Source organism: Thermobia domestica, chromosome 2 (assembly GCF_964235325.1).
Source record: "Thermobia domestica chromosome 2, izTheDome1.hap1.1, whole genome shotgun sequence".
NCBI classification, from domain to species: Eukaryota; Metazoa; Arthropoda; class Insecta; order Zygentoma; family Lepismatidae; genus Thermobia; species Thermobia domestica.
This window is the reverse complement of record NC_137455.1, coordinates 48,964,405-48,986,556: the sequence shown is the minus strand read 5'-3', so window position 1 is coordinate 48,986,556 and position 22,152 is coordinate 48,964,405. Positions and strand designations below refer to the sequence as shown.

The following is a 22,152-nucleotide window of genomic DNA, read 5'->3' as shown; positions in this document are numbered from 1 at the left end:
ACACGTCATCGTTTACGGTTATATTTCGAAAAAAAAAAAAACTTTAATGAAAGATCTGTGTGTGTATGTGTATTATTTTTTTGGATGCTGAATTGCTATCTTTCTTTCTTTAATAGTCCATTGATTTATATGGGTATTTTTCTTTTAAATAGACGAGATTTTGATCATTCAGTTTTGCCAATTTCTTTCTGGCCTATTTAAGAGTTCCTTGTTTTAAAAATATTCTTATAAATAAATGTAATATTGTTTATTTTAGTTTTTATTTATGTATATTAAAATTACATAATACAGTAATTAAATTTCGCATAGAATACATTTAAAGATCTCAAGAAGTCAGTAAAATTAACTGGCTAAAATTCTTTTATTTCAAAAAATTTTAAAAACTGTTTCCTCATATAAATTAATGGGCCGAATAACTATGATGGTGCAGGTATTAAACATTCTTAAAAGCTACTCTTGTTTATTGGATTAAAGAAGCTATAATTAAATAATACATAATTATTTCGTTCGACCTTTCTATAAACGCATAGCTTCATTAGTTGCTAGCATATAAATTTTCTACTTCGCAAGGTCAAGCAGTTTCCTTACTCTATCCTCCTGAGACCCTGTGTATTGCGTAAGGTTAGATCCCGTAGTATTGAGTTCAGTACAGTAAGCCTGCTATGTACTGAACACAATATCACGGAATCTTACCTTTCCAGCAATTTTCTTAATAAAGAAAGACATTTAAAAATTGTATTGCATGCAATACACAAGGTCTCAGGAGGCTATGATCTCAAAAACCTGGGTTATGAAAGTTGTTACTAAAAGCACAAAAACAAATACCATCCCCTCATAATAACCATGCAAAAGTCGGTTTTCTATCGAAAGGTGTTTGAAGTCCTTTGGACAATAAAATGACAGCTCCGACCTCAAGAATATACTTTTTCTTTTTGTAAAGTGTTCGGGCTCGAGAGTTTGGACACTATGATAGACAAAGGTAGTAAAAAGAAGTGGTTTTTGGTAGTGAAACGAGTTTCAAGAGCACTTATCATGATTTCATACTAGTAACGTTGCACTTGTAAACATAAAATACAGGTTCTGCACACTGTGCAGAAATGTACTGTCGGAGAAAAAAAAAAAAAAAAAAAACATATAATCTTAATACACTGTTTAGCATAGAAGGAGTTTAAGGGAGCTTTATAAGTAATTGTTGAAAAATTGCAATTCTTTTACGGTTTGCGTATAAATGCATAGTCCAGACAAATACCATAACTACAGTACAGGTAGGTATTCAGTGTTAAGTAGTCAGTAAATACACGAATGCCAGCTAATCGAGTCACGGTAGGGGAAGCAAGTGGATCTGTGCTGAAGTGCAACCGACATGAGCAGGCCCGTATGCAACGGTAGGTAGTGTATGTGTGTAACTGAAGGTAGAAACAATACGTGGGGTATCATGATAATACGAGTTGCTATACCATTTGAAATGGGTTCATACTAGTGACGCTATACTAGTAAATGTAAAGTATACCTTTTGTGCGAAAGTGCTCCAACAGTGAAATTGAAAAATAGTATCTAATGCATCTATCTTCCATATGCACACGCTCATTATAGCACTTGTAACGATTTTACACTAGGAGGAGTTCTTCCTCTATTTTAGTTGTAAAGGAACGGAACTTCACATTCTCATATAAGGTGCATCGAACGGCTTTAAGGGTTATGATTAAGGTAATATAAATGAATTTTAAAAAAATGCCATTTCAGAATTATATCTTGAATCTGAATTCGCTGAATTGTATACGAGTAATTTCGTATACTGTAGCTACGTGTTGATCGTACATCATATAGGCTGCGAAATTACAGTATCCATACAAGAGAAATGGCTTATTTCAAATTCTATCTGTTAAAAAAAAAAAAAATACAAGGAAAGTAAGTCAGACCAAAGGAAGTTCCTAAGGATCTAGTGTCTTTCTTCTTGGATAGTTTCTGGAAGGTAGTGTCGGTTTTTGTGACCAGAAGTACCGGTATACAATGATTAAAGTTTTCTTTTAGTAATAATAATAATAATAATAATAATAGCAAAGTGATATAAAGTAAATATTTATGTAGGCATCAAACGTACAAGTCATGCGTAAACACACATACCCTTAAAAATGCAATTAAGACTCCAAATGTAACTTATAGTCAACCGCCTACCACTTTTCATCTTTTTAGATGCATACCCGTGTCACTAACGCGCCTGTTACCTATGAACACATCACAGCGCTTAAGGCTCCGCTAGGTTTGTCCTACCCTGAACAGGAATAGGTGCAATGCTAATTTTAGAAGGACATAAAGGTATAAACTGCTTATTAGTTGCGTCTTTACATAAAGGTGCAGTAGTACTTATAGTGACTACCTAGCACAGATTGACACGTGTTGCTTTCCCTCGAATTATCGTTTCTGTAGCATATCGTTTTGTATGCATATAAATCTGTACGCAATTGTTGCACACCATCGTAGTAAAAGATGGATTTTTCCTTTTAAAAAAAAAATTGGGTCGAATTTTCCCAAGAAAACTCTGTAGCTATAGACTAAAAAGTGTGACGTCACATCCTTCTCGTTGCCATGGTGATCGCCATTTTATTTTCTAAACAAAAAGTAGCCTAAATACCTAAAGAATCGAAATGCAAAGCGACAACAATGATGAAATATTTCGGAATTGCAAACAATGATTAAAGTTTTCAATGAACAGTCTTTTAGTAATAATAATAATAATAATAATAATAATAATAATAATAATAATAATAATAGCAAAGTGATATAAAGTAAATATTTATGTAGGCATCAAACGTACAAGTCATGCGTAAACACACATACCCTTAAAAATGCAATTAAGACTCCAAATGTAACTTATAGTCAACCGCCTACCACTTTTCATCTTTTTAGATGCATACCCGTGTCACTAACGCGCCTGTTACCTATGAACACAGCGCTTAAGGCTCCGCTAGGTTTGTCCTACCCTGAACAGGAATAGGTGCAATGCTAATTTTAGAAGGACATAAAGGTATAAACTGCTTATTAGTTGCGTCTTTACATAAAGGTGCAGTAGTACTTATAGTGACTACCTAGCACAGATTGACACGTGTTGCTTTCCCTCGAATTATCGTTTCTGTAGCATATCGTTTTGTATGCATATAAATCTGTACGCAATTGTTGCACACCATCGTAGTAAAAGATGGATTTTTCCTTTAAAAAAAAAAAAAAATTGGGTCGAATTTTCCCAAGAAAACTCTGTAGCTATAGACTAAAAAGTGTGACGTCACATCCTTCTCGTTGCCATGGTGATCGCCATTTTATTTTCTAAACAAAAAGTAGCCTAAATACCTAAAGAATCGAAATGCAAAGCGACAACAATGATGAAATATTTCGGAATTGCAAACATTAGAGTGGAACAAATACTTATGTTTCTTTTTAAATATTTCTAATGATTGAAACTGATAAAAAGGTAGAAAAGGTAATTAGAAAAGAAATATGTTAAATAATGTTATGTCCATGACAAACATTGACACTGAAATTAGCGAGTTTACATGTCTTGTGAAATTTTCCCTCTGATGTATATTTAGAGAATTTCTATATTTTCAGGTTAAATTAAACCTTAAAGTATACTCACCCTGTTCATTATCACATATTAATTTAAATAATTCCGGGAAATTTTTGATTCAGTAATATGAGTATGATATACTATTGGAAATTTGAAGAGGATTATTGTTTAACAGTTGTTTAAAATATATACTGAATCATTCATAATTGGATGTGTAATTTTTGTACGTTTTCTAAATGCTTAAAAAAAAAATAGAGAATATAAGAAAAGATGTTACCTATATCCACTGATGGACTGGATTGAATATTTCTAAAGGCTAGCCTTTTCTTTCTTTTGTAATGTATACTTAGAAATAATATTGTGCACTCCCATTATAAACAGTAGACATTAAAGGTGTAAATGCCCCAATAGAATTAACATTATTCTAAAAGACTTTTTTCTTTTTTAAAAATCATATATTTTTACAGCTTTCTCTGTGCCGGCAGTTTGTCAATCTACACGTTAGGGAATTCATATTGCGTATAATTGCTTCTTATGGTGGATTACATGATAATTTTGCTTACATTAACTCAGTAGGTTCACGTCTCATATAGCCTCGCTACTGAACGACACATTAAACTCAAAATCAACTCATAAAATTACTGTGGATATAATTAGGAAAACTATCAATCCTGTCCAAATAAGGCTTTTGGGCACTTCAAAATGCAGAGTTTTGAAAATTAGAATTCCCTTCAGAACTATTCGTCTGCTTAAACAAGTGTTATTTTCGTACAGGTAAAGTGTTACTTATTAGGTCGTAATTTAGTTCCATTAACCATTTAAATTTACCTTGTATATTGAAGACTTTTGTGTTGGAGTCGCAAATATGATTAAAGTTTTGTATACTTTGTGTTGATTTTTCGTTGATATTTTATTGTTACATCATTCGTAATAATTCTTTTAGGCCAGAAGACAGATAACAGTGAGTGGAGTCTTGTTAGAGACCGAAGAAGGCCAGGTGATAGAACCTAAAGAACAGAGAGATCCTGCCAAAGATAGAACTAAAGTAATTCCTGTGGAAACCAGCATTCAGTACTTACAAAGTGAAGGTATATAATAATAGTAATATGATTCTCGGGGTAGGAATATCAATCAAAATACTGTAGAGGTATGTAATCATTGTTTAGAACAGTCGTTTCCAACTTGCCTTTGTATGACGTAGGAACGCGATTTTACAATCTGAGAAAAACAGAAATACACTAAAGAAAGGAGAGGTAGGATGACTTAGGAGAGCAAGAGCGCGGAATCATGGATCCACCACGCAATAGAATGCCTGATACTGTCCATGTTCTTGTTTGTTTCTCAGCACTGTCTTTTATCAGCGTCAGGTTACCTGCCAGCTTTTGCTCCACAAACAGAGAAGGCGAGAAGTAAACTGTGATGTAGCGGAGCATTTAATTAGAAATCACTGGTTTACAACATACACATAGCGAAGACAGTAAATAGATATAACATGGTTTCGATTTTGAAAGGTCCGTAGATAGAGTGCATGGAAGGGAGAAGAAAACTAATATTAGAAAAAATGCGGCTGTGTTTTACTGTCATTTTCTAGTGGTAGGGCTAAGTATAATTTAAGTTTACAATAAGTTGTATCTATGATATGCAAATTTAAAAACATGCTCTGACATTCGAACCTGGGTCTCCAGCTTACGTACCAATGCGTTTACCACTATGCTACCCAGTCTACTGAACAGCCACACATTCTATTTTTCTTGAAGTCGGTGCTGTTCAACCACTCAAATAACATGGACTGTACCACAACTGACGTTGTGTGAGGGCGATCCAGTGACAACATACATAACATTTCTGGCGGTTGAAATATATTTATGTGATAAATGGGTATTTTCCATCATACTTTCGTGACTTCGCTTCTGTTCCTGTTTTCCAAAATGAAGCAGTCGCTGAAAGGAAAGTTGTGTTGCTTCAGATGGAGGTCATTTCCGAAATGGAGCACTCCTGTGGTTTTTTAGTCACTCTGACACGTTCTACAAAGAAGGACCTGTGAAAGCTGAAAGACCGGTCACAGAAATGTGTTACTGTACATGGTGACTGTGTGGAAAACAACTAATAATATGTGTGAATTTCATCCTTCAACCGCTTCATAGTAAGGGCAAAAACTTATTGACCGACCCTCGTAATTGTATACTACCTGATATTTATGTCTAGTTATTTTTTTATACAACGCTCTGATCAGTTATTCTGGAGCGAAAACTGCTCTATTTATTTATTTATTTATTTATTTATGTTGGTGTGTTTTCGTGTTCATAACTACGATAAGTATCTTTAATATGTGCTTCTATAAATGTCTGAAAAAAGTAGCGTATGTTGAGTATCAAAACTCTTTACTGGTAAGGAATTCGCGGTGAAATTGCTACCTAGTATGAAAACTGAATATTTTTAAGCATATAGCCTTGGCACAATTCAATAATATGACCTTTTATATTGATGCACTAATAGCAGGAAGTTAGCATTGGAATGGAACTTTGACTTTCGGTAGGAAAGATGAAAAATATGTTAAAATAGTAGATATTGCTTCTTTATCAAAACTAGATATTGAAATATCCGGGTTCGATGAAAAATTCAATTGTTTCATTACAAGACATTTGCTTCAGATTTTTCGAAGTACTAGGGCAACTCAAATATTTTGACATGTCCAAATTTCTGGTTCATATAATTGAAGTAATAACATACTAGTTTCACAATAAAAGTGTATTCCCATCCATATTTATTCTGGTACTAGTATCTTACCTTACTTCTTCCTTCATACCTGAAGTTTTTAAGTATGTTTATCTAAATGTAAAATGTATTTATTTTCCTAAATATGAGTTCTCTGTCAGTGGTATAAGTGCACAAAGTGTTATTTGGTATTATTGTATGTATGAATTTCGATTGAAATGATGGTAAAATCGGACTCTTCTAGAGTAGGAGCATTGTAAAATTAATTTATTGTTTGCTGTTTATAGCCTACCAACAAACATACGGTGAGGACCCTGTTTGGAAGCAATACAGACGAAATCATAAAGGACCCTTTCCACCAGAGAAAACAAGAAAAACCTGTATTGTAAGTCCATTTCCGTGCTCTGTTTATTGATAGATATGTTCTTACGAAATTAAGTGGTAATATTTGTTTAGAACAGGAACAGTGGTGGAGAGAGTAACATTTGAGATAGTTAAAGAGAGCAAAATAAATTGGTTAGGATAGTATGAAGGACGATGTATTCTGGGGGAATCAGAATAACTTAAGAAATGTTTTAGTTCGATAAAATTCACTTAATTTTATTTATTATTATTATTATTATTATTATTATTTTTTTTAATGGACGAATGGTTTCATACATCTTGTATATTGTACAGGTTATATCAGTGTAATAAATGGTGGAAGATAAAAGATAACTACGTATTTGAAAATCCCCGAATAATAAATGTCTCAAAGTTGCGTAACAACCTTTGTCAGAAAAGTTTCAGGACATTTTTTTTTTTTTTAATTATTATTATTTCTGAGTATGCAATACTAAAAAGGAACAAATGTTTTTCTGTAAAATAGTATGTGTTCTTCAGGGTGTCTACTAGTCTGGAAAACATGGAAAACCTGGAAAAGTCAGGGAGTTTTCTGTATATTGTGGAATTTGTTTTGTACAGTTAGGTTTATTTCATTGTACAATGTTTGGAAAACAACTTTTCGCTACAGCAGAAGTCATCATACAATGAAGAGCTCTGAAAGGAATTGGCAACTCTTGCGTCTGGAGCTTCGTTGTTTGTGATCTCCACGTTAAAAATTGATCCTCATGTCCAGGGGCGTAGCTGGGTTATTGCAACCGGTGACCCCCAATAAAGTCTTAAACAACACTTGTTCTGATCTTGCTGATTTTAATGTAGCGATAAGTTAGAGCCTAACTATGTACGGTTAACTCTAATTTATAATATAGTGCGTACCTACATGAGTTAGATTTAAAACTCCTATTCCATTTCCTCCGTATTCCATTTTCAGTGCAGTTCGGCGTTTCGAGTGTCTTTTGTGATGTTTATTATTTTGCAAGGGATTTCTGTGAATATTTTTGGTATGCTTGTAGCTTTTTAATAAGATAATTTTTTGCTAGCGAGTGCTCGTATTTTTATAGATGACGTGAATGTAGTGGACAGAGCTCAGCGATTATTACCACACTTGAAGAAGTATGTCGATTCAGTTTCAGGTAGTAATCAACAACCATCTTGTGACAACTTTAAAATTGTTAAATCATGTCTGCAAGATTCTTTGCTTGGAGCGTAATTAGCTTTCTTCCAAACCGTTGCTGGCTGTAGACATTCAACCTTTTCTTTCCAAATTTCAGTCAGACTCACCAATGCTTCCTTTTCTTTATGGTAAAATACATAAACGTCTTAAGTCCTTTATGATTAGATTTGTTAAAAACTCCATTGTGATTGAAGCAGCAAATTCTGAAGATCTGATGAAAGTTTGTCTAGAAATAAAGGGTGTGTTCGGCTAAGCAGCTTGATGTCGGATTTGCAACACGTACAGCATTAAAATCAGAGAAGTTATTTGAACTGAATATTCTTCGTTTTCGGAGAGATTGTTTGCATATTTTAACGGGTTTTTGTAAGAAGATTCTGTGTAAATTGGCATTGAAATGCAGACTTTATGCCTCTCTCCCGATTCAGTTTTAAACAAGAAACTTGGGAAGGAACAAGTAACTGTAGCATTGGAAAAGTGCTTCTAGAGAATCATTATTTGTCTGGTCCTGCTGCTGATGAAGTAAAACAACTCTACAGTGGAATTTGTACTCAAGATTCAGTTATCACAAGAATGAAGAATTTTGACGTTACTAAGGATAGTTTAGATCACTTGTTCTTCATTCTTGACAACATTAACACCAACAACAACTTTTCAGCGTTCAAAATTATAATGTTATCACACGGAAACGCTTCCGTTGAACACAGTTTCTCATTGAATAAGGAGTTTCTTGTGGATATTCTACACGAAGAATCTTTAGTTTTGCAGAGGATAGTACATGACACTATCACATTCCACGGGGGTGTTCAGGCAATGCCAATATCAAAACAATTCATGTAGCAAAAAATGCAAATGCCAAATGAAAGACTTTCAGAAGCAAGCAAACAACAACTGAGGCATAGAAAAATCAATTTAGAATACTAAAATCCACAATGTTTGTCGGTATTTGTATCATTCAACGACATTCGTGTTAGTATCCATATATCTGTGTGTATTGTTGTGTATGTATTAGCCCTACTTCATGTCTTGGAATAATAAAAAAGCTAACAGAAGTAAATCACTCGAATAGTCTAGTTTATGTAACTGAGTGTACCCGACAGGGAAGTGGTATGAAATATAAAATATATCAACTTAGTTTTGAGTAAATCGGATTTGAAAGTGTTGGTAATGCATTCACTTTAATATTATTCCTAGTGAAACTAGCGCTCTCACAAAGCTTCTAGTAAAGCTAGAGCTATTATTCTTATATAGCCGGATAGAGGGCAGGCTCACAAATCCGAATATATACATAACTTAAAAATTCACAATTTTTGAGTTGTGGCGGTGTTGCAGCCGTAGTGCGATATATATATATATATATATTAGTATACTATACATATTACTTGTATTAAAACAAGAAGCGGAGTGATGTGGCTATAAGGGGAGATGGGACGCCATCAAAAAATACATTGTATTTAACAATATTGTTCTTGCCAGGGTTAAATAGGTACTTATTTAAACGTTGTTCATATTTTATAACAACTGTCGCAACTAAGGGAACAAATATTATAAAACTACAAGTGTCTAGAGAATAGCGGTTAGTTAACTTCACTAAAATATAGTCTGGAAAACCTGGAAAAGTCAGGAAATTTTATTTGTCTGAAATAGTAGACACCCTGTTCTTACTTGGCATGATATTGGCCATGTTTACGCGCAAATTCACTAGGTGGCAGGACTGTGCTTAGCAACACTTCGGTTTGTTGTTGCATTAGTTAAGGTGACACAATGTATGCTGATTATGAGCAAAGGGTGAACATTAAGTTCTGCGTTAAGCTCGGAAAAACTCTAGTGAAACGTGGGACATGATTAAGCACGTGGATGCAGGAGAAGCACTTTCAAGAAGTCGTGTTTCAGAGTGGCATAAAAAGTTTCGTGAAGGCGGAGATTCAGTGCAAGACGGTCCCAGAGCTGTTCGCCCGTCTACAACACATACCGATGCAAACGTGAAGCGTGTAAGACAATTATTACAAGAAGACAGTCGTGTAACTGTGCGTATGGTATCACAAGAACTGAATTTGAATCGTCATGTGTGTCATAAGATTTTACGCGAAAGTTTAGGGAAACTTATTGCAAAAGTCATCCCTCACTCACTAACGGACGAACAGAAAGAGGAAAGACGAAGAATTTGTGCTGAACGGTTGAATAGAGCCAGACGTGATCTCACATTTATGTCAAAGATTATTGCAAGGGATGAAAGTCGGCGCTACCAGTATGACCCTCATACGAAGCGTCAACATGCTGAATGGCGGAGTCGTGGATCACCAGCCGCGAAAAAGTCAAACGACAACCTTCGAGAACAAACACAATGTTGATCGCATTCTTTGATAGTAAAGGATTAGTTCAGCATGAGTATGTTCCTCCAGGTCAAACAGTGAATCAAACTCTTTACATTGAAGTCTTGAAACGTGTGCGACAAGCAATACGACATCGCCGCCCTAATTTGTGCCATTTTCAGACTGCACTGCATGGCAATGCAAGACCCCATACTGCTTTATCTGTTAACGAGTTTTGGCCAGACGTTCTGTTTTTGCCATCCCACATCCGACATATTCGCCCGGCCTCTCACCTTGTGATTTTTTCTTGTTTCCATGAGTGAAAAGGCGACTGGAAGGAAAGTTTCATGAAGATATCACAGACATCCAACGGGCTGTGACAAATGAGCTTACAAGCAGCAGTTGAAGATATCCTTGCTTGCTTCCAAGACCTCCAGAAAAGTTAGCAATTGTGTATAGATAGCCAAGGGGACCACTTTGGTAGGAGCTAGGATTATTACTTGGTAAAATGCAATTTTCTTTTTACGAGGGTTGCCCTGGAACTTTTCTGACAAAGGTTGTATACCTTGTTTGGTTGTTATTGATGTACATATCTGATTAGCAATCCTATAATTGCACAATCTAGTGTGGCCCCATTTCAAAAAGAAAAAGGAAGTAATTGTTTGTAGAGATTGTGTGGTATCTCTTGATAAAGTAGGCTGTTGACTAATTGACTTTAAGTTCCAGGTACAATATTCTTTTGAAGCGTTGGGAACAAATAATGTCACAGTCGATTGTGTAAGAAACTGAAAAATAGTGTCACACTACGGAAAAGGACTGTCTATAAGCTAACGCATAGCAAGATTTTTGATTTGTGGCCATATTCAGTGTTTTTTACATCAATTTGCTGTATTGTGTACCAAATAACAGCACAAATATAATCATAACATTTAAATATATTATATTCTTTTTTGCTAAACTTTTCATCAGGTAGAAAGGGGAAAAATAGAGAGAGAGAGAGAGAAAAAAGAGAAAACATTGAGAAGCATTTAAATAGGCGCCATATTAGAATGCAAGCAATGACAATTTGGTTTAAATTTCATAAATCCATTTCTCGTTAATGACTCTACAACATAACAATATCCACTTTATTACATCTGGAATATTTTCATTAAAATAGATGAAAATAAGAAAGAATTCCAATTATTCTTAAATCTTGGTTATTATTGTAGGAAAAAATGAAACAAAATATTTCTGTTACGTCTCACAATTATGACGTGTAGGCTAAAGAAGACGATGATGATAAATAAAATAGTGGAATGAAGAAAGTGAGATGAAATGTGAGATCCTCGAGTAAACCTGCGCACATAGAGTTTGCTCACTACAAAGCCCACTTGGTGAGAGCTAGGCTTGAACAAGGACCCCACGCACCAGAGGTGAATACTACCACTGAACCACCGCGGTCCTCTTATTGTCTTAGGAGTTCGATACTAATTGTTATTGTCATGGTTATTTATTAATTCAAGGTTAACACATTTGATAATTTGTACATTCTGAGACCCCTAATAGAAATAATATGAACTAAATTTGGAAATAATATATGCCAAAATTTATTTTAACTCTAGTGCTGCTCTGGATAGTCAGATCACAGCTTGCAATCACACTGAAAGGGAAAGAATTTAATGTATTAAATTTGTACCTGTAACCTAATTGGAGTGAAACTTAAAGGAGCAGTTCGACTTAGAAATGCATTTTTTACAATTTATTTCCATTTGTAGAGTTGAAAATTCTAAAAGGAATGGTGTTTGTTTGATCGCGATACGTTCAGTCGTTAGCGAGTAACAGAGAAAGAAAGATTTTGTGATGACGTCATAGGTGGGCAAGTAGCGAGAGGAGGCTTACACACTACACAGTGCCAAGCATTTCGTTTGTGAGAAGTGCGGTGGTACGTTCTAAGTGCGGTTTCCTTTTCCAGAACTGATTGCAAAGACTTACAAATATCATCTGCATGTAGAAAATGATATCTGATGGTTGGCTGTACAAACGTTTTTATAATATTATAAAACGTATCCTATAAAGCATGAGTTCAGCGTCAAAAAAAAAAAAAAAAAATAAATAAATAAATAAATAAAATAAAAAAATAAAATAAAATAAAAAATAATAAATAAATAAATAAATAAATCGAAACCAATATGTAAATAAATGGCGGACGAGATTGCTGCAACACCTAAGTACCTTTTCTTTAAGCATTCTTCCGATTCCCGAACATAAGTATGTTCATTTTCACGTTTTGTTGCAATTTTTAACGCTGACCCTATAATTTTGTGCTTCAAGGTATGTACAGGAGCGCAACATATGAGGCAAAAAATGAAATAACATCTGTAAAGTTTGCCAGAATACGAAAAACACTTCACCGGTTAAATTTCTTTTATTCTCATAGCTGTCCGCGGATCAACTCTCATCACCCGTTCATCATTGTCACATGATACAGAGAAATTAGACGATGAATCAGTGTCTTGAGGAACAGTCATCGTCACTGATTCCTTCTACAAGCCGGTATATTTCACTCCCTAATTCACATTGTATAGCTTATTTCTAAAGCAATATCTTCAGAATCATGAGTGACATCGTCTCTATTACCCTCTAATGCATCGTCTTGACTACAACCGTTAATTGCATCTTTTACGATATTTGTACGTTGGTAACTGGACATAGATCGGTGCTTGTTCAATGGCTCGGATTTTAAACCTTTCAATAATATACTTGGAACAGCATTCTTTCTCAGTTTGCGTGTAAATAATTCTCCTGGCATTAGCCAGAAGTGGATCTAGACGGTAAAAACTCACGGGGGGAGTCAGAATCCAGACTATGATATGTATATCATGTTTAATAAAAACTTTCAAAAATATTTAAATAATAGCTTAAATCAATTCTGTCACTCAATAACTGGGAGGCCTAGGGCCCCGGCCCCAGCCTAGATCCGCCACTGGCATTAACTTTTCTTTCAGTAGACTTGACTTCTCGAAGGCAGGCTCTTCCAAGATGTTTGGAACACGAGTGATTTTATTTGGTACATTTTTTTCCCATTTTCTTGAGCCATAATTTATATTGATCTGGTGATTTATCACGACTTAGAAACGTAAGAAAAGATACTTTACGTCCTCAGCTTCAATTGCACAAGAATTACAACTGAAAACATAGCAGGTGTTAGGCATTTCTACTTCACTTCACAACACAGCACGCGCTGTACTAACACGTGTTTTCTACTTCACACTAGTGTTTCTTTCAGAAAAAAAATCCGGGGGGGGGGGGGGGGTGGCAAAGGGACACTTAGTATTCGGCGAGGCACATTATTTTTACACAGTACTATTATATTTATTATATTATAGACGTAATATTTTGGTCTCCTCCGGGGGAATCTCTCAGAGCTCCGGGAGATAGTGCAATAGCGATACGAGTGCCACATTGTTTCGCACAACAAACGTAATTACTGCTCTCTCTCTACTCTTTTTTATACTAATGCTATAGGAAAAACAACTAACAAAAACTTCCCTCAAGAATTCAACAGAGCACAATCTATTAAATCCAATGCACTATTAAAGGTTTATCAGCTGCGTACAAGGGAGTGGTTGCTGACTCACATTGAGTTTCTCACGAATCCCACCAGTGACGTCACTATTTACGATTCATCAAAAACAAATGTCTGTAGAAGCTGAACGAGACGGCCTATCAAGATATAAAAAAATACGGGTCTCTTATTTTTTGTTACTCTTTCTATTGCACCAAACTTGTTTTTAACTCGAACTGCTCCTTTAAAAAGGATTAGAAAGCGAAGTCTGGTCTAATTCATACAATTAGAATATTACACGCACGCCATGTCTCCGCAAAGGCAATTCCAATGGCACACGCTGAAAGGAAGGAGAATTAAATTCACCTACTATTTTTGTGATACTAACATTAAGTCGGTATAATCCAATACTAATGAATAAATAATGAAAATAATATAATATTCCTAGTATTATAAATATAATAGTAGATAAGGCAGATGAGATTAATGTGAATTTAAATAAAAAAGACTTGAATTCAATTGAACTTCATACGTTAATAAAAATTGAGAGTTATTTTTTATATAAAAATAATATAAAATTGTTTAAAAAGCAATACCAATGGTAACTACAGTATCTGATTTAATAATATTGACCCAAAAAGTTTTTAAAAATTCGTACTGGGTTAAGGGAGTAAGTTTACCTTAGTTGATTTAATGACATATCAAATATTACTACCTTACATGAATGTAATACCTTTAAATATTATAAACTACTGAATAAGTTAGATCACTTTGTACACTTACAATAGTTCACAATTTAGACATATTCCAGTCAAATCCGAACAGTTTTATGAATCACACCAGACTTAGCATGTTAATCCATAGTATAAAAAAGTTCATCTGATTAGATTACAGGTACAAATTTAACACATCGAAATGTTTTTCTTCCAGTTTGATTGGAAGCTGTGATCTTGACGATCCAGAGCAACACTGCAGTTAATATCGATTTTAGTTTATGTTATTTCCGACTTTAGTCTCAGAAAATTGTACAGATTATCAAACGTATTAACTTTGCAGTAATAAATAACCATGGCAATAACAATTAGTATCGAGCTCCTAAACAATAACCAAGATCCAAGATTAATTAGAATATTCTCTTTCTTGCTTTTATTTATTTATTTATCTTTAATGAAAATATTTCGTATGTTACCACTTTATTTGAGAGATCTAGAGGAGTTTTGACGGGTACAACTAAGATTTTGTTTCGGTATCCTCTGTAACTTACATTCATGCAATAAGCTACTATTCATTTCTCTCGGGAAAATACAAAGAATTGTCTATGTAAAGATCACATTCAGTAAGATATTAATTGCGTTTCGCATAACTAAGTTTTTACGTGCATATTTAGATTAATATTCTAGGCTCATCGCAGTTAAGGGAATAATGCTAGTGCCAGGGGCGGATCCAGGACTGATTTCTGGGGGGGGGAGTTGTAATACTGCTACTTAGAGCTACTTTTAAGAGCTCCAAACTCTGGGGTGGGTTTTATTTATATATAAAATAAGAAAGTTTCCTCTTCAGAGGAAGGGGGCGATCTTCCCCTGGATCCGTCCCTGGCTAGTGCGGTTGCTTTACTTTTTTGAGTAGTTTAAATACTCCCTGAATAAATCCTCGTCTTTCTCTTAGATTTATTTGAACACGTGCAAATATTAAAAGTGCTTAAATAGTAACTTTAACAAAAATGTTGCTCAGAACAGAGGTTTTTTCCTTTGTGCATGACTACTATTTAAGTTCTGTCTCATTCATCTAAATGATACGCTGACTAGCGCAATTCAGAAATAACATCGAATTATTGTGTATTTCAGCTGTTCGACACTTGATTATACTTTTTCGTAATAAGTTTTATATTAGAACAATCATACATATTGCATCTAAAAAAAAATTGGATGATATATATTTACTAGCTAATATTAATGGTGTTGCATATTTTATTCTCCCCACTGTTTCTTTTTGCTTCGGGGAGTAAATGTATCTCTTCCGATAGTGAATATCCATATCAGAGCCCTTTCGTGGTCAAACGACTGATATTTACGCTGTTTGTACGCTTGTTACAGATTCTGTTTTCCTCGGTAGAGTGCTCGTCTCGGATGAGCGATGATTCAAATCTCACCAATAGATTGCGTCTTATGTAGGCATTAGAAAGCGACGTTAAGCTCTAAACAATCTTATCAATTTTATGTACTAGTAGAATAGTTAAATAGATATAAAATTATCATTGTGATGGCTAGTTTTACTAAATAAGAACTGATCAATTGTGAAATTATGTTATTATTTACAGAGAAATGGAATGATATCTACTGGTAATCCATGCCCAATTTGTCGAGACGAATATTTGGTTCTTCATTATCGTAATGTGAATTTATTGAAACAGTTCATATCTCCCTACACAGGAGAAACTTTGAGTTACTCGTAAGTAATATATTAATATTATAAATTTATTCTTAAGCTCTTGAAAAAAAAAAAAAAAAATATTAGTAATGACTGAACCATCTGAGTGTTCGAGTGACTATCATGCTTCTTCGGATGTATAGTTCGGTTTTGATTCTCTATAAAAGTTAACAGATTTTGATGGTTAACTTGCAGCGATATAGGAAGATTGATTGAAGGGCGCTAAATTGCAGACAAATCACCCGTCCTACCCTTTAAGTATGGTAAAAGACAAAACAACGTAGCATTTTTTCGGTTATTTCTGCTTAATCTTAGACATTTTTTGAAATCTAACACGATATCCTTCATTGAGCATTCATCGCCTTTGTCCTAGAGGGCATATCCGTGAGATATTAAATATTCGTTTTTCTTTTGTTCTGAATGAATATGATATTTGTTAGTAGTTTCATTTTTGCTGCAGCCTTTTCTTATTTTCCCATATTTTCTTCAAATTCGTTAGTATGATAGGTAAGTTAAACTGCCACTGGATGATTTACTTACTTTGATAATATAATGTAGCATGTTATAATAAGCAACTCGTGTTGGTAATGTAAGCCCTTTAGATAATTTGTAGAGAAATTTATTAAAACTATAATTACACAAAAACACTTAATAAATATTGAATGGTGCGAGCGATTCCGGGTGGGGACACTTGGTCGAAAAGGCGTAACATATCCGTCAATCCACTTAACAAAAACACGCAATTAAGATGAAAGATTACCAGTTGAAGTTGAAAGTATTTTATCGTTATGTATGCACATGCGCTAAAACAATGCTTTTCTCATGAAAACAAAAAAAGCAGATTAACACAATGTAAATGCGTGAATTCAATAACATAATAATTACATTTAAAAATATGATGTACAGAAAAATATTGGACAATTATTACCTTTAATATATTTGTTAATTGAATTATTGCTTATGTACACCAGAGTCAATAATTAAAGGAAAAGTGTAATTTAATGTATTGTACATATACGTATATCGGGTCAGTCAAATGAAAACCTTAAAAAGAAAAAAAAATGGCAAATGAGAAATACATGAATATTATTTTTCTGCTTAATTCCTCCACGCTTAATGCAAGTTCTCTATCGCTTACAAAGTGCCTCAGCGCCTTTGAAAAAAAAAAAAAAAAAAAAATGGTTGGTGCACCACTCATTACACCTCTTCATCAGATTAGAACTTCTTTCCTCTAGTGTATCTTAAAGGGACATAAACATGTGATAATCACGGAGGCGAGAAATTATGAATAAGGAGGATGAAGGTATTCAATGATAGCAGCTGTTGCACAGGCAATATGGGAGCGAGCATTGTCATGATGCAGAAGAACACCTGTTGGCAATCCGCTCGCTTTGTTCGTATGCAGGTTTATGATGATTTTGGAGGGGAGATCTAAATACGAGACGCTATTGACTGTGCGTACTGTAGGCTTGTAGTGCTCTAAAATCATACGTTATTGGTCTCAGAAAAGAATAAGCATTATCTTCCTTGCAGATGGTTGTATTCGAAAGTTTTGAAAAAAAGCTCTTCGTACATCAACACATCGCTGTTTCAGCTTGTCTGTCAGCAACCGGTACCCATGTGGCGAACACTTCGGAGCACATTGTGGATAATGTTTTGGGCTGAATCATGACTTGCATCAGTAATTATTTTTATTTCACATTGTCCCTTATCACAGCTTCAATCTTCTTCGGTGTCACAAGTTGATGTGCTTGACCCGGGCGAAGTGAGCCTCCAACAGATGTTATACCATTTAAGAATTTCGTATTCCACTTATAAACTTGTTGCTGCGACAGACATGCGTCGCCATATTGTACCTTCGTTCTCCGATCAATCTTCGTAGGTTTCACGCCTTCATTTGTCAAAAATGTACGGTGTTCCACCTTGGATCATGTTGATGTTGGGGAGGCTATCTTGAAATGCTCCTGTGACGGCGTTACATTCTTCAGCTATCTACTGGAGAAAAGAAGTGTTAGCAGCAATATTGCTAACTTTCATAACAGCAACATCATTTCAAATTTATAGTAGTTTTAATTTGACTGACCCTCATGCATGCAGGGTGTACCATTTATCGTGAAACTCCCTCGTATATATAACTTTTAAACTAATAAATGCAAAATGATGACATTTTATACCATCTAAATATAGAGAAGTAGACACAGGTTGACGTACTGTACGATATCACCTGGTTAATAGTGTTCCTAGCTCAATATAAACTTACATATTTTTTCCAAATGGCACGTCCGGTTATTACACATTTCAAATCTACATGTTAAACAAACAAACAAACAAACAAAAAAAAAAAAAATCACACTTATCATTCAATGTTGCAAACTAAGGATGCTGTAGGATTACAAACATCCCTTTATTTATTTATTTTTTTTGGGGGGGGGTCTGTACAATGATGATAACGGAAGTCTGACGGACGGGACAATACACATTCAAGAAGAAAGTTAGGAGAGATTGAAAATTTGACTGTTTTCAGAAAACTTTATTTTGAAAAAATGCGTAGATAAGTACATAATCCAATCCACATAAATAGTTTCCAATATACATAACAATCATAATGCTGTTTGCAGCTATTCTTTCCGGAGATATAGTATACATTGATGAAGTTCGTGGGATTACGTAATTTTAAGCAATGTTGCAATTACATGTACTAAAAACTATTGTTGTAATGTTGCAGAGGCAAACGAAAGCAACAATGATTTTTAAAAGTTCTGACTAATAAGCAATTTTAAGGAGCATAGTAACCTTTACCAATGTTACATATATATATAGTAGGGGGTTAACATAAAAATTGTGCACTTCTGGAAAAAAGGGTGAAACTTTCAGGAATACTTGTTACACCCGGCAGAAGAAATCTAGAGGTAGGGCCCAAAGTGTTTGGCCGCCATATTGAAAAATGGCCGCCATCTTGAAAAATACGGCTATTTTTCAGAATATCCACTTCAAGTAGCTACTGCTTCAACACTATTCATTCGAATTTCATGATTGATACGTCATTCTCTTCAGAATAAAACAGGCTTTTAAATGCAGCATGACACATGTCCGTGTGACGTACAAGGAAAGGGAAATTTGGAGGAAATCGGGAATTTTTCTTTTAAAAAATATCGTTTTCGGAAGTTTGAGCCCCCCTACAGCCGCTCCAGGTAGAGTACGCGACCATAATGTGCCCTGAAATAATACAAAGGGGTTATGGTATCTCTTTGCCAAATAACATTGGAATGTCGAACATAATGACCTGAGAAAAAATATTCCCTAATCCTGTTTGAAAATAGGCAATTTACACTAAGAGGGAAAATTGCGATCTAAAATCTCTGGATAAGTTAGTATTCCAACGAATTTCATGGCTAATACTTAATTTTCTTTAAAATGATACAATTTATTAATTGCAGTACTGTCCATGCTCTGTGAGGTATGGAAAAAGGGAAATATATCTGAAAACCGTTTTTAAAAAGTTTTCTTGCTCCTGAAATGATTCCGGGTGAAAGCACGTGTCGTTAAAGTACCCTGAACAATACACTGAAGTATTGGTAATGTTTCTGCCAAGTACCATTCCGATATCATACATAATAACGTTGTGAAAAGTAATTTCCCAATCCTCTTAATTATACAATTGTACATTAAGGTGGTTCTTTTGACATCCTTGATTTTGAAACCTGGTGATATAATGAGAAATTATTTATAACATTTCATTTGTTTGTGTTTCACTTAATTTTACATTATTGTACTTCATCGTTCTTTTTTTTTTTTTCTCTCTTTTCTCTTAACACAACAAACACCTTTGCTCCTATCTGACACGTTAGAAAGAAAACGAGAAGAAATATTAGAGATTAAAAAACTTTTAGGTAAAACTGATATCTTGTAACAAACCACATTAAATGTCAGTCTCAAAGTCGTCAAAATCATCATCACTACTGTCAACAAAAGTAGGAAACTCGAATTGTTCACTTTCATTTCCACAATCAGTACACTTGCAAAGCATTGTACACTGTAATCGTGAGTATTGTACACTACATTTTGTACATGGAACGAGGAGTGTTGCACTTTTTGCAAGAACAACTGAATAATTCCCTACATGACTGAGCTGCTTTAGAAAGAGTTGTCCACGCTGGCTCAAATCTCTCGTGCCAACCCCAAAGCCCTGGATCAGGTAAGATAGTTTTATTATTATTATTATTATTTTATTTTTAAACCAAACACTGTCTCCAACAATAGCCAGCTTGATAAGCACTCTTCAAAACATGTTAAAATAAAGCTGATTTTTTGGTGGTATTCTTTCCATGGAACGTCCTTTGTTTGTAAAGTATTTTTACACTCATTAACTGTGCTATGACATGATGACTTATCATACATCAAAACAACAAATTTGTCAACTTCATCCACAAACATCTCAATTTCTGCAAGTTGCTGGGACAAAGTCTGGAATGTCTGTGTGATCTTCGGGAGATTTCTGTATGTTTCCCAAGCTTTTTTTTTTTTTTTCGTAACCAGTAAACGAGGAAGTTGGGTTGCAACCAGGCAATGCATGGAATAAACAAAGGGAAGTAGCTTTTTTGACTCCAAGTTTGATAAATAGTAGATGAATTGGGATGTACTCTGAATTGTTTTCAGTGCCAAATGCAATCCATAAGAAGTCTGCTTGTAGTTGATTAAATTTTAACAAAGAGAAAACAACAACATCAGAAAATGAAATCTTTTAAAGTTTTACTTCCTATGCTTATGCCGGTTAGGCTAAAGGAGACGGTGATGATGAGAAATGAATGAAATGGTGGAATGAAGAAAGTGGGAGGAAACGGGAGAACCCCGAGAAAACCCATGAGCACAGTGTTTGTCCACCACAAAGTCCACACAGCGCGAGCTGGGATCGAACCAAGGACCCCAGGCACCGGAGGTAAACGCTCTACCACTGAACCACCGCGCTCCCCACTACATCAGAGTCCACTGCCGGAATGATGATATATTTGTGTCTAGCTTGACATAAAGCCTCCTTAACATAAAGCAAAATTCTTGTATCCGCTTCCTCTTCACTGTATGGCTGATGATCTTCATGGGTACATAATGGTGTATTGCATAATATTGCTTCTCCTTTCGTATTCAAGGCTTCTTTCCCGACTCGAGATACGAGTTTAGTCGCAAGCAGATTGAAAAGTTCCTTGTTGTTTTCACTATTGAACAAAACGGTCTTTCAAGTTCTAGGCATAGGCGTATTACTACAAATTTTTCGTCTTACGCCAGTACGTCTAAACATCGTGGTCTCAGCTTTCAAACTGTCAGGTTTGTAGTCATTCCGGACAATGTCAGTTCTGTTTATACTGTCTCATTCGTGAACTATGCTGGCAAATCTCTGCGTACACATCAAAAGTCTTGGCATCTCCAGGAGGTATCATGACGACTAAGGCTGGGCCATCCAGTATGGCATATGATGCTGAAGGTTTGTCGCTGGGATAGTCACAAACATTTCTGAAACACTGAAGATCAGATTTCTTAGATTTTCGAAGACGAACACAATCTGACAAAGATGATGAAAATGGCTGGTTTTCATGGCTGAAAAATTCGTCAAGATCAGAACCTCGTTGCTGACACCCGATATATAATAATAAAGAGTCAGGCATCATTTCTTGCCCTTCTGATCAGCAACTGTGATTTGCTCTTGGTTGGAGTTTTTGTTTTGAACAACTTCACTTGATTGCGTTGAATCTGTTTCTCAATTGATACATACTACCTGTAGTTCAAGTCTGTTGTTGACAAATTCTTTAAATTAATGTGTTCGAAGTTCTCTTAAATTCGCAAATCCGCTTTGAGAAACAATGACACATTTCGCAAGCCTTGGCTGCTGTCTTCAGACAGATTGCCTAAATGTTCAATAGTGTATTTCAAATTATTTACATGTTTGAAAAATAAAGACTGGGTTTTTGATGAGCATTCATGATGTTCCTTTGAGGATGTGTTAGGGTTTTTAAACCCTTCTTCAGATTTTAGTATCAATCTTGTT

At 34.9% G+C, this 22,152-nt stretch overlaps 1 protein-coding gene across 1 annotated transcript in view; it reads left to right on the top strand.

Moving 5' to 3' along the window:
• The window catches only part of mRpS18B (mitochondrial ribosomal protein S18B), a 30,755-nt gene that overhangs the window by 3,625 nt on the left and 4,978 nt on the right, over nucleotides 1-22,152 (top strand). The window contains exons 2-4 of the mRNA XM_081741094.1: nucleotides 4,506-4,650; nucleotides 6,565-6,662; nucleotides 16,006-16,136. Coding sequence (XP_081597220.1) covers nucleotides 4,506-4,650; nucleotides 6,565-6,662; nucleotides 16,006-16,136 — 374 coding nt within the window. The remainder of the gene's footprint in view (nucleotides 1-4,505; nucleotides 4,651-6,564; nucleotides 6,663-16,005; nucleotides 16,137-22,152) is intronic.